This window comes from Rissa tridactyla, chromosome 4 (genome assembly GCF_028500815.1).
Source record: "Rissa tridactyla isolate bRisTri1 chromosome 4, bRisTri1.patW.cur.20221130, whole genome shotgun sequence".
In the NCBI taxonomy this organism is placed as follows: Eukaryota; Metazoa; Chordata; class Aves; order Charadriiformes; family Laridae; genus Rissa; species Rissa tridactyla.
This window is the reverse complement of record NC_071469.1, coordinates 44,754,317-44,767,672: the sequence shown is the minus strand read 5'-3', so window position 1 is coordinate 44,767,672 and position 13,356 is coordinate 44,754,317. Positions and strand designations below refer to the sequence as shown.

Genomic DNA, 13,356 nt, shown 5'->3' with positions numbered 1-13,356 from the left:
ATATGAGTAACTGAAACGCTGCCCAAGGGAGCTATATTTACTTTTTTTTTTTTACTACATTTCACTGAAGCACTTTCTTTGCCTATATTCAGGCCCTGTGCGTGGATTTGGAGGAGACCAATGTATAACGCTGCCAGAAAGTCAGAAGTTGCTTCCTTTGCGCTGTTGGGACAGACTGATGGGGGAGTGTTGCAAATCCTCACTTGTACCTAGTACTCTTACTCTGTGCACGGGAAGGTGAATTGGTTCCTTTTTCTACTATGAAGAAAAAAATCACCGGACAAATTGCCTATGTGGGAGGGCAAAATCACCCCCTATGTAAAGTCTGGTATCTTGCTGGCCCTTTTTCCTTATGAAAAAGTAATGCACACTTGCAAATTGGAAAAATCTGTTCCTTGAGAAGAAGTGATCCTACACAATTCCAGGTCCCGAGACCTCAAGGAATGGCTTCTTTGAAGCCTGCCCACACAGGATGCATCTCTCAGTTGTGTCCCATAGGGCTTGCCTGCCCATGGAGCTGGTCCGATTGACTCCATGTGCAGATGCTTAGTCTGGAATAAATCAGGATTGACTCTTTATGTGCCAGCAAACCTGTAGCCTGTTTGATGTTGCTTTTTGTTTTTTAAAGTATACATTCATCATGCAATCTTCACAAACTTTGCTTACATCAACAAAAAGAATTCCCTACACCAGAGTCAAAATAGCATCCATCATCACAACACTGATAAAGGTGGACGTTTTACACACATTCCAGCCCTTGTCACTTTACCACATTTGTATCTCTGAAGCCCAGATATTCTGAAGGTTTTGTGAAATCTCATGAAAATCTGAGTTGGACTGCTTTTACAGTGAGGATGATGGCTGAATGGGAGAAGGAGGGGAAGTTGCTGCTTGCCATGACATTAGCTAGGGTTGATAAGGTTACATGTGCCTCTCCTTATCCCTGCAGTATTTCAGAAGAAATTGGACCTTGGTGTGGGGGTGGGGAAGAGAAACTTGGGGGATCAGTCTGGTGTTAAGTGAAGAAACAGAAGGTAATTATTTAATGGTGGCTAGGTCATGCTGCAGAAGCTGGTAGGAAATTAACCCTCTGTATCCTCTATTGCAGGCCACAGGGACACTTGCAGATGTGTGCTGCTGTCAGTTCTGAGTTCCCTCTCTACGATTCCTGGTAGAGGTGCTTTTAATAGCCTCCCACCCACTTCCCCAGGGCTATGCAATGGTATTTATGGCCTCCCTGGGACTGCCTTACTCCAGGTGCATGAAGAAGAAGGCAGAGTGCAGATTCAGCACGTAGCCCCCGACAGCTGGGGCTGACGGGTCAGGAATGCAGTTCTGACAGCTGGAATCGGACTGAAAGCAGCCAGCATGGTGGGGAGGCCAGGAGGGGAGAGCAGGCAAGAGAGGCTGTGCGGAGAGATGGGCAAATGCATGCGTGCTGTGTGCAGGCGCATGTGGAAAGACAGCCTGCAGGGACCCTGGGTTGTTCACGTTCCCTTTCTTCCACCTCTGTCCCTGTTTTGGTCCCTGTTCTCTCAACTGCCTGGATCATCTTTAATTAATGCCTGCACACCACCATACAACCATTGTAGTGACACCTGGCAGAGCCATTAGAGCTGAGGCTCAGCATTTCCATCAGAACACCTCCCCCATCCTACCTCTGCTTTTTTGCAGGTTTACAAATGTAATGTAATGCTTCCCATAACTCAGCGATTCAAACCTTTGGGCAAGTCAGTTTCTACCCTCGCCACTCTTGTGCCAAGGTGCGTCATTCATAAGTTGTGTTGTGGGAGATTGTTCCCTGATGTTCGTGAAGTGGTTATCTTGAAATCAAATTGCCTAGAATTAGCAACTGTGTGCTGCAGATGATGATGTTCTGGTCAGGTGTGTGGTGTTTGTTTTTTTTGTTAAATTCGTTAAAATGTGAGGGCTTGGTCAGTGGTCAGACATAGCTCTGAATCCTTTCACCCCATGAATAGTGCTTCAAATTGAGCATTGGCTGGAAACACCTTGAAACGTTGCAACAAGTCTGTGTAGTGGATTGCACAAAACCAGTTTGATGGTGGTGGAGCAGTTCCTAGAGGGTCAGTTAGGCAATAGGTATGAGTCTGCAATGGTGGCAGTGAGCAAGGCTTGTGAGACTTACTGCGAGAGACATGGAGACTGCTCTGCCAATGCAGAGACATTCTGCATTCGTCATGTGTTGGAGCTCAGCTTACTACTGTTGCTTTTGCAGGTGGAATATTTTCAGTCTCCAGGCTTGTCAAGACGGTACTCTTTGGTAGCACTGGATGCTGAGGGACGGAAGGCTCAGACTAGAGAGGAGGGAGAGGATAGAAAAGACTCCTAAAAAAAAAAACCAAACAAAACACAAAAAACCCCCCTGTGCATATTTTACATGCACATACAAAAACAGGGGGAGACATTGGATATGTGAGGGACAGAAACCAACTGTGGAGCTGAGTGGTTTTGTTGTTTGTGTGCTCTTGTAAGTCAAACATCTCCTGCAGTTAATTCCATCCACCCGTCTTCAGCCTTCCCCCTGCCAGACCAACAACAAAAACCCCAACTCCCGAAAAAACAAACAGGCAGAGGAACCTGGGCCAAAGCCAGACCTTTGCATGTTAAGCTCAAGTGCAAAATGAATATTTCACAGCTGTGTTATAAAGCCCTGAAATGAAGGCTTTGCAGTGGAAATGCTGACAGCCCCTTAAGTAGAATAGTATATTCTAGTAAGTGTTCTGTGTTTAATGTGCCAAACGAAGCACAGCAGAGCTAAACGTAAAACTTCAAGCCTTTGTTTTTCTGCAGCAGTAACAGGAGATCAGACAGTGTGTTCAGACGGTGGATTAGAGCCTACAATGTGTGTGCTGGTCCCTGGAGGTTAAACGTGCTTTTTTTGCGGTGGGGCTCAGGGACAGCAGGAGAGATGTACAAACAGGGCCAGCTGTGAGATTTGGCTCCCTGTATCAAATTTCACTTATGTAAGAAATAGACAGCTATTTCTTAAATGCTGACGCTGACAATGTACAGCTACGATGCATTTTCACGTATTGGATGCCAGAGTGCATTGATATGACTTTGCTGTGTTGCAGCATGGAAAACACGTTGGAGTGTGTTTCAGCAGTGCTGAAAACTCTGGAAGCAGAATATAGGGAGACAAACATGAAAACCACAGCGCTGTTGTGAAACTTGGGCCTGGTTCTTGGAGCTCCCTGTGTCAGTGTCTTGCCAGGACCGAAGAGTATTGGGGTCTCAAGTCGAGCTGTAAAAGCCTTTTTTTTTAAGGCAAAAGAACAGATGATTGTGTAGCCACTCCTCAGATGAGATGGTAACTGATTACTTGATGTGCTAGGAAAGGCTTTCCAAAGTAACCCTCATGGGTTATGTATCTCTGGGATTTCTGTGTCCACTGCTTTCTCAGGAGCGTGTGCTTTTGCACATACATTATTAATATGCCCACATTCAGACAGAGAGGGATGAGGGCAGGCACATTGTGCAGTGGATGATAGATGAACTCTGATGGATGTTGTCTTTTCATGCTGACTCGATGCTGCCAGTTAATTAAATGGATTTGAACGTTAACTGTGTTATACACAGGCCCATGGGAAAGCTTTTAAAATAGAACTTGTCTGGATGTGGACATTTATTGAAGCAGCTGTTCTGGAGTGGAATGGAATAGTTGTGCTGCAAGAACTCACTCTGAGGATGCCCTTATTCATGAATAAGTGCTCACAAAGATAAGGATAGGAAGGAGGAAGTTGAAATCAAACTGTTGATTCAAGAATAGGATTTCCCTTCCACAGGGGAGCAGAGAGGAGAGAATGGGGGATAAATTTCCGAGAGCAAAGCAGCAGGAGTTCTTTCCATTACTTTGTTGAGCCGGGTGACCTTTTTGCTGCTGTCTGTAAATGATCTTAGATGTCAAAAAGGCAGATCAAATGTAAGGTATTAGTGGGGAAAAAAGAATGGAGAACAAAACGTAAGACTATTATTCTGCTCTGTAAACACTTGCTGTGACCACACCTTGAAAGCTGCATGTGGTCTTGGTGTTTCCTCTTCATCTCAGGAAGGATATAATGTACCTGTAAGGTGGCTCACAGAAGAGCATCAGAGCTGATTAAAGATATGAGATGGCTTTCAGGAGAGCCATAAACTGAGTAAGTGAAGACACTTGTAGTTGGAAGACAGATGACTTGGGGTCCTTACAAAATCATGAGCCACTTAAAGATGGGTGGGGATTGGCTATTCAGTGTCTCTTTCTGTACAAGAACTAGGGCACATCAAATGATACTAACAGAAGTTTGGTTTAAAACGAGCAATGAAAGATGGTTCTTCTTGCAACATGTACCAGACTGGTAGAGTTCCTTGCCAAAAGATGTTGTCAATGCTTAGTGGATAAGCTCATGGTAGAGAACTCTACTGAACGGTTAAAAACTGAGAATATCTGTTTTGAGAGTGGGAGATTGACAGGAGGTGAGAAAGAATAAAATTTGCTTTCCCTGCTCTTAAACTTTATCCATACATTTGTTTATGATACTCTTCTTCCTGACTTTTCTCCTTCACTTACGGCTGCAAATGGAAACAGGAACCAGGGATAGATACTGGTGTCTGATCCAAGGTGGCCAATCTCATGAAGTCTGGAACAGACACATCTGCTTGTTGGACATGGTTTTGCCAGGCTGTGGCCTCCTGCCTAGTGCCATAGGTGCTGGGACATATGGGCAGCCCTGTACAGTAACACCAGTTTTCTCCCCTCAGTGGTCTTTTTGAGCTCTGGAGAGTTGCGTGTATCCTCTCAAATGCTTTGCTTCTTTATTTCCATGCTTAAATAAATCTTGTTTTGTAGAGAATTATGAATTTTTTGGCTCAGAAGAGAACGTGGATTGTATTAGAAGGCAGGAGGTGAGGTGATCAAGTCAGAAAATTCCTTCATTTCTTGAGCATATGAGTATGCAGAAGAGGGGCTGGGGGCTGAAATACTACTGAACTCCTACTTAGTCTTTTGCTGTCCTGTGGAGGGTGATAGGCTGAGTAACAGCATCATTCAGCCTATAGTTGAATCTCTTTGAGGGATGCCTGGTGTTAAAAATTACTTTCTCTTGAAATTTTCTTTTCCTCTCTTTCTTTAAGCTGAAGCCAGACTGCAGAAGTCTACTGGCGGGCAAGCAGGCATAGATACAGGAGCTCCTACCCAGCAGCGGTGGCTCATTAGTAAAACAGTGCAGCTGTAGGGAGAGCGCCTGTGAGCTCACGTCAGGCAGGACTGTCACTAGGTTGTCCCCTTTGGCACCCATTTTGGTGGAAATTGCTGCGCTGGGTGTGTTTACTACTGCTTTCTAACAGTGTGCTGCCTAGATGTGCGGGCCACAGTGTTTGCCTCCTGTGCCTCCTCTGCGGCTTTGCAGTGTAGATGGTCCCAAAGGAATGCAAACGATGGGAAGGAGAGGAGGAGAGTGTTTGCAGGGGGGTGAAGTTGGGCTAATCCTTCAAGGATTTCTGTGTTGTCCTTTTAGCATGTGGAAACAATTGCTTGTGGTAACTTCCTCAAAACAGCAGAAAGAGCTCATGCAATTATGAAACTCACTCTCTGAGAGCTGGCAGGAGCTGATCATGCATCTTCTTTCCTGAAAAGACAAAAAGGCTGGCAGGGGCTGTTTAGAGCAGCCTTTCTGAAAGGATTGTCTGCACCTTGGTAGTAAGGCAGAGGTGGCATGGCTTTGTCACGCAAGCGTGGGCTTTCCCCTTGTGCTGTGTGAGACCATGCTTGAGGGAAGCAAGGGCTGCTCTCAGATGTGCCCTTTGACTTCCAGGTGGGATTGGGCTGCAGCAAGGCCCAATCCCTGGGAAGGCCTGGCTGACATGAATGCCTGTTGGTACATTGAGTCCTGCAATTCAGGACTCTACTGGTCTGGTCCTACCAGGTGTGGGAACTATCTGATGATCTTGGGATTTGATGTGGAAGGAAAAGGGTAAGTGATCTGCTTAGGGGCTAAAATATTCTTTACACGTTTGTGCAAAGCTGAGCAGCCAAATTTAGATTTGAGCCTGTAAAATGGGTGAATATCAGGTTTTGCAAGACAGGTGTTAGCTGCACAGCTGATTCTGGGTTTGGTGCCTAAGAGTGTGTAGTGTGCTTCCAAATTTGAAAAGTTGACCTTAGAGGAATGGAGATGGGGTGGTTACAGGTAGCATAGTGGCAATGCAAAGTGAGCTGCAGAAGCATGTTGTGCATGGAACAGTTCAATAACACTTGCAAATCGCATAGAGAACGTTGACTGAAAGTGCCACATACTATTAATAGAAGCCTCAAGATGAAGTAACAAATGTGGCTAGGCGGCCTCCTCTCTGCGCCTCTAATTTAGGCGCACAAAATGACAGGTTTAATCTTGCAGTTGTTTCCAGGCTTGGATGAGGGAGGTGAGGTGGCCCATTGATTGCTTGTGAAGGCCTGAGCAAGCAGTGGCATGTCTGGCAACTGTGGGAAGCAAATTGGGCCAACATGGGAGCTATTGGTAATGAACATGGTGTCTCAGATCTTCAGTGGGACTCTCCAGATCCTGTGATTAGCCCAGATCACACTTGGAAAGGTGTGTCAGGGAATTTATTTCTGATTGGAATGTGCTGAAGTACCACCTGGGGGATTTGTGTGAATGGCAGTGGTTATGGCTGTGTAGGACTGGGAGACTGCACTTGCCACATGAGGAAGTGGGTTCCTGCCTTGTTGTAAGTTGTAACTTCAGAAGTGGGATAATGGCAGACCTCTATCAACAAATTTGCCCTTTGCTGGACAAATCTTAATTTCAGATTAGGAAGTTAAAGTTGGTGTACTCCTTTCCAAATTATTAACTATATTAATAATTTCTTTGCTTTAGCTGACAAGCTGGGAGGAATCCAACTTATACTGTATTGCTGCTATTGGTTTTTCTCTCTGAAGTGTTTTTCATTCTTCTGTCAAGTTTTGTGGCAAGTGACTGACTATCTCTTGCCCTTATGTCACCTAGTCTGGAGGTTGGTCATGGGGATAAGAGTGTATTTTGGGCAGGGTGGTGGGAGTGGAGCTCACAAGTGTGATAAGACCAAATTTTAAATTTGCATGTGCTCCTTTTGGAAGCAACTTGTTTTTCGTACTCAAGGATTATCATGTGGAGGTGTTGTAAGAGCATCCATTGGATAGGCTCATGGGGTTGCCTTTCAGATGCTTTACACTAGGAAGGTTTTAGAGCTAAGACTAGGAGCAAAAGAGAGGGAGTCTTTCAGAAAGTTAGTTACGAGTCTGTGGCACTAGGTCTATTAATACCAGTGGTATGGCCTTGATAGTTGTTGTCTTTTTCTAATGGAACGAGTGGTCTTTTGGAGTCCAGAAGATGCTCACTGGCAGTAGAATAATTGGACCTAAAGTCTGAGCTACTCCTTTTGTGTCAAGCTGTGTGCTGACCATAGGAGAAATGTAGACTTCCCACCTCCTAGCCTTCCCATAAGTAGTCTGTTGGCAGAGCAGCATGGGGCCTCCACAGACCCTAGAGTGATAGAATGTGACATTTTTCTGTTGGTGGGGTGAGAGTGCCAAGATGAATCAGTTAGTGCTCTTGTTCAGTTCCTCTCCCTCTGAAAGATGAGGAGGGGACAGATTTTTCCACATCACCAAGTACAGTGTGGGTTTTGGAGGTACAACTGGGTTGATGTAGTTGCCAGTGAAAGGGGACCGTATTTCTTTTCCCTGGCTTTGAGCTCCCTGAAAACAAAAACTCCGACATGGTTTGCTGCTGGTTTGGCCTGCTGGGCAGGCAGTTGTTATGCCAGGACTCGTGCAAGGGAAGTGGCGGGGGTGTCATTGGGATGAGTGGGATGAGGGAGGAAGGAACTGTCCCCTCCAGAGCAGGCAGCTGTAAGATCAGCTCAGCTGTGGCGTAAGACTGCACACTGAGAGGCTGAATATACATCCTCGAAGAGCAAAAATGTACCTGTGAAAGTAGGTTGCTGAATTGCTGATGAATAGCTGCATAGCCAAGGTCAAATAGTGCCTTTTAAGATAGCTGCAATTACAGCCAGCCTGAGCTAAAGCCTGCGCTGAGCAGCGTAAGCACAGCTTTGCTAAATTGATGTTTGCTGACAGCATCAAGTAATTGGTGCCTTATCTAGATTGGAGCACTTGAATGGCACGTCTCTTCCACTTCCTCCTTCGCTGTCAAGAATTAGGTTTCTCTAGTAATTTAAACCTCTTTCAGTTTGATGGGTTGGGAACTGCTGATATGAGCTGGAATCTCAGCAGTAGAAGCCTTGGGTTCTTCTTTCTGTGCATTTGTGGGGCTGCTTTAAAAATAAATGTGTTTTGAAATATTGTTAGTGAGCCTGGAAGAGTAGATATCCTCCTAGCCTCCCTCACCCCAACATTTTTGTTCCAACACTAAGTTGGAACAAAACTATTTCCTTTCTTTACCGGTGGATTTGTAAATGCATTTTTAATTGTATGTTCTTATACTTAACAAAAATCCAGAGGAGTTTCGTAAAAGCCATGTTTCCAGACATCCTCATTTTGCAAGGGAAGGGGACAATTTAGTGTTCTCTGATATGGTTTCAAAGTATCTGGGGTGTATCATTACTAAAAGGGAAAAAAGACCAAGTTGTTCCAGAGACTGGGATATGAAATCTTCCATTTTCCATGTCACTGATTAGAAGGCAGGCCAAATTTGAACTAGCTGAAGCACGGACGGCTCACTTTAAATGGTGGCACCTCAGCATTGCTTTACCTGTTGAAGCAAGGTGGTTCTCTGTGTGGGATTATTTCTATCACCTTCTCTAGTAACCTGGGCCATGAGCTCAGTGAGACCTTGTTTCTTCACCCTACAGCCTCAGGTCTGGTAAGCTGTGTGGTAAGGGTGGCGTGGGGAACCTGCCCTGCCCCTGCTTTTTGTGCACCATGTTGATATAAATACAAGATGTTCGTCTTCAGGGCAGCTATTAAAGATAGTAGTAATTATTACAATAGCAACTTCTTATGCCGCGTCCATGCCCTTAAGGTCTTAACCAAATATAACTTAGATGATGATAATTAAAACCAGAAGACTGTGACCTAGTAAAATCCATGAGTTTGGCAGGGACAGCAATGCTGAGGAGGAATGTATGCATCAAATATATAATAAATCAAGCTGTGCAAATGTAAAGGAAAGAGAATAATTTTGTGTCGGTCAAAACAACCCCAGGGCTGAGATCTGTTTTGTGCTCAGAGTTTGAGTCCTTTCATGCCACAAAGCAGATTTTGTGCAGTGTAATCCCACTACAGCCTTTTGCTTTGGGATAATTGCTAAATTCCGATGCTTTCTCTGCCAGGGAGTGCTCCCCAAAATATTGTGTCATATCTGTCTGTCCCCCTCCCTTCCCCTTTTGTTTTTGCTTTTCCTGGCTTCTTGCCACAGAGGCCTGGCTATGAGTCTTTGTATCTTCGAAGTAGCCCTTCCAGTTGCATTTCTTTTCCTAAAAATAGTTGAGGTCTTTGCTCGGGGGGAAAGCAAGAAGCAAGCATTTTGGATTACTGTCTCTTGCATGGGTCACTGGTGTGTGGGCTTGTGAACCCAGTCATGTAAGCTGTTCTGTCTCTTGAGATTGCTGGGGAGGGATGCCCTGGTCCACTGGATGTGGTTTCCAATTCAAGCACTGTGGGAAAAATTGACTATTCAGCTCCTAGGAATAGGGGACTGAACCATCTACCACTGGATGATGGAGATAAAGACAACAGGTCAGCCTGGAAATGATTTCTGGGGAAAGAGCTCTGGAGAAAGTAGTTTGCTGCTCTTCCTGGGAGGATGGGAATTGGTAGGCAGTGAATATGCATCCCAGCTTCTCACCAGTACTATCTGCTGCTTGCAATCCTCCGTCTTTGTAATACTTTATTTTACTGTGCTTGTGTTGAAAACTGAGTAGGTTTGCTTCTGTACCTGGATGCTCGTCAGTGAATTTCTAGGAGCTGTGATTCTTCTCAGTGCCACTGTGAACCAGACCATCAGCATCTGTGTATGGGTCCATTTGAACTGCACTCATATTTCATAATACTTCTTGTTTTCTTTTTCATATGCACTAGGTGACTTTGGAGAAGGTGTTGGGGATAACTGTGTCGGGAGGCAGAGGATTAGCCTGCGACCCCAGAACTGGCCTCGTTGCTTATCCGGCAGGGTGAGTCACTAACCACATTCTTCAAAGCTAAGGTAAACCAGGACTGGTGCATCAACACAAAGATTGAGGATGTTTCCACTATGGTCTTCTGTCGGGAGGCTATTTACTGTTCTTTAGTCTTTTAACACCAGAGAATGATGAGACTCAGCACTGTTACAAGAGAGAGGGATTGCATTTTACCTGTCAAGTTTTAATGGGATCCCTTTTAATGGAACCCCTCTCGTTCCTCTTGCTGTAAACTGGGAATTACATACATTGTGGACTTTTTAACTATGCTCTGTAGTGTGGTGAGCTTACACATAACTCAATGTGATTCTCAAGGCAGTGAATACCTAATGGAGCAGGTGATGCTTCAATTAATTGACAAAAGCCTTCTTGTATATGCTCTGCAATTTATGACTTGCCATGTTCCTCATCCAAATGCGGAGAAAGATTTCAGGCTGAGTGCCCCTTGTATGTGAATTCTCTGGAGTGCAACACATCAGCCGCAGTATTCTAAGTCCAGATAGAGATATCCAGAAGGAGACTTTGGTGGACAGCAAAAGAGCTACTAGAGGGAGGTTGCTGAGGGCTGGAGAGGTGGCTTTGTGAGTTGCATGTTTAGCAAAATCATACATTTCTGGGGCCAGATCCTGATCTTGCTGAAGGTAGAGGTCACCCAGAGGGCACGTGTCCATGGAAGAGCAGAGGATGTCAGAGTTGCTGGTCTGTGGGATGCGACTTGTCTGAAAGAATGTATCCCCTGAACAATTTTAAAGGGACTGTGAGAGGTGCAGGTAGAGGTCTCATAATGGATGGCATTTTGAAAAAGCTGGGGAGGAAAAACATTTTACTCTGCCAGTGGAAGCGTGGCTGTTGAGATGGGGTATATCTATGACTTAGATGAAAAGATACGATACTGTAGTGGGAATAGATTGGGAAGACAGAGCAGTGTCATGAGAAGCCTTCACTGCCCAATGTAGCACTGTGGGGATACTCCATCTGGCTGGGTTGCAGAAGTCCATATGAGCTTGGCTCTTCCTCTCAGCTTGTTTATTCTGCTGGTCATCAAGCTAAAGGAGAAGAGGAAGGGCAGTATCTCCAAGTGGCTTTGCATAGATGTACTCTTAAAATATGAAAACTGAAATTAGAAAAAAGAAACTTCCACAATAATTATAGATGATGTTTTCCAAGCATACAAGACTAGCAATACTTAAGGGTTCTGTGTTTGTGGCCAAAATGAGAGATGGGGTAAGTAAAACTGGCTAGAAATTTTTGCCCATCCTGACAATATCTTGGTACACAGAATTGTGGTTGTGAGGGACCTCTTGAGATCATCTAGACCAACCCCCATGCTCAAGCAGAGTCACCTAGAGCAGGTTGCCCAGGACCATGGCCAGGCAGCTTTTGAATATCTCCAAACATGGAGACTCCACAACTTCTCTGGGCAGCATGTTCCAGTGTTTGACTACTCTCATAGTAACAAAAAACCAAAAAACCCAAAGAAGCGGGGTGTTTGGTTTTTTTCTTTTATTTTTCCTTTGTGTTCAAATGGAATATCATGTGTTTTAATTTCTGCCCATTGTGTCTCTTTCTGTCCGTGGGCATGCAGACAGTTTGAGATCCACATCTGCTCTTGACAGCATCCTTTATGCTTGAACTCTTTGGAGCCAGGAAAATATATTCCAGAGTGTGTTACCTTTTCCTCTACATCTTTTCTGACAGTGAATATGTTCGTGCTTGAAGAGGGCAAGGAGAGAGAGAAGAATACAAGTGCAGTAAACAGATGTTTTGGACTCTTGCACAGCTAAAGATAGACTAGTTTTCTTAATAGCAATGTCCTCTGATGAGCTTGTGCATGCCTAACATGGATTTAATCAAGCATGAGGACACCTGGGGATTCTTTTGGGTAATTAAAAGGTTATGCGGCTCCTTAGGGCTTTACAGGGGAATTCCTGTTCTTACTTGCTGGTGGTAGCATCACATGGCCTGGGCAAGAAACCTATGGAGTATACCAGATGTGTGTTGTAACAGTTTAGTGGCTTTTATGACTTTCTGCTTCTGTGCCATGGCTGGCCTGTTTTGTGATGTTGTTGTGATTTGCTGCAGTCAAGACAATCTCTAACAAAACTAGTATTAGTTAAGGAGCCAAGACATGAGAGGGGTACTTGTGCAGACCATACTAAGTTGATGCAAGTTCAGTTTGTTGTTGTTGAGTCTTGGGTTTTTTTTCCCCTGCATTCTCATTTCCAGTGAATTTCTCTTGATTTGCACAAATTCTGGCATTTCTGGTACATGGGCTTCATTTTGTTTATTTTTCTTTCTATTTGTTTGAATTTATTGGTCAGGGAAGCTTCGTACATGAGGCTGATATAGCAGGCTGGGTATGGCTCATGGACAGTTGGTTTATGACCTGTCCATGCAGCTTGGTGACCTTTGTCTGTGCTTCATGTACTTCAGTGATTTCCTCAGCCCTCTGCTCATCTGCAGAGGTTTTGCAATCCTGACATGCAGATGCTTTGCTCCTCCAGTCTGTCCTACCCCTAAAAGCTGAATTTACGTAACAACTCTGTATTTTCCTAAGAACACTTTCAACATACCTAGGTTCATTTGGTTGAGATCAAAACAGTTGCCCCAGGCATCCTGACTTCATCCACACCAGGCATATGAATGCGTACATGGAAGAGGACTTGTGCATGAGAAGCTTTGGCGCTCTTTGAGCAGAATCTTAACTCTGGTCTCTGGTTTGCCTAAAGTAAATTATTATTTTTTTTTTTAATTATTATTTCTGAATCTCCTGAAAGGAGCAGTTCCTAATGCAACACAAGCTCATTCCAACTCCACAGTGGTGCCAAAGAGCTGAGTTACGTTATTACTTTCTTTCCTTCTCACTGTGAACTTTCTTTCTTTCATGCTTCTGAACCTTTTATCCTTTCTCTTCTTTGACCCTAATGAGGCTTTCGCTCTGGAAGTGTTGATGGTATTGTTTTGGTGGGATGCTTGTGTTATAGGAGTCTTTTTCTCCATGTCTGCCATAAAGGCTAAAAGCACTGAGTACTCCAGGTATTTTAGGCCACCAATTTCATATAAGGCTGTTGGTCCTGGGAAGTAAGACAATATAGGAAAGAAAATTACATCCTCTCTGAAGGTCTTACAACTGCAGCCTACACTTGCCTGTTCTTATGCTGGCAAGTGAAATAAACCCAA

The 13,356-nt window shown here is 44.5% G+C and overlaps 1 protein-coding gene across 4 annotated transcripts in view; it reads left to right on the top strand.

The window, feature by feature from the left end:
• MAPKBP1 (mitogen-activated protein kinase binding protein 1) overlaps window positions 1-13,356 on the top strand; it is a 101,170-nt gene that overhangs the window by 20,706 nt on the left and 67,108 nt on the right. For all 4 annotated transcript variants that reach the window (XM_054198143.1, XM_054198141.1, XM_054198145.1 and 1 more), the window contains exon 3: window positions 10,079-10,170. In XM_054198143.1, coding sequence (XP_054054118.1) covers window positions 10,079-10,170 — 92 coding nt within the window. The remainder of the gene's footprint in view (window positions 1-10,078; window positions 10,171-13,356) is intronic.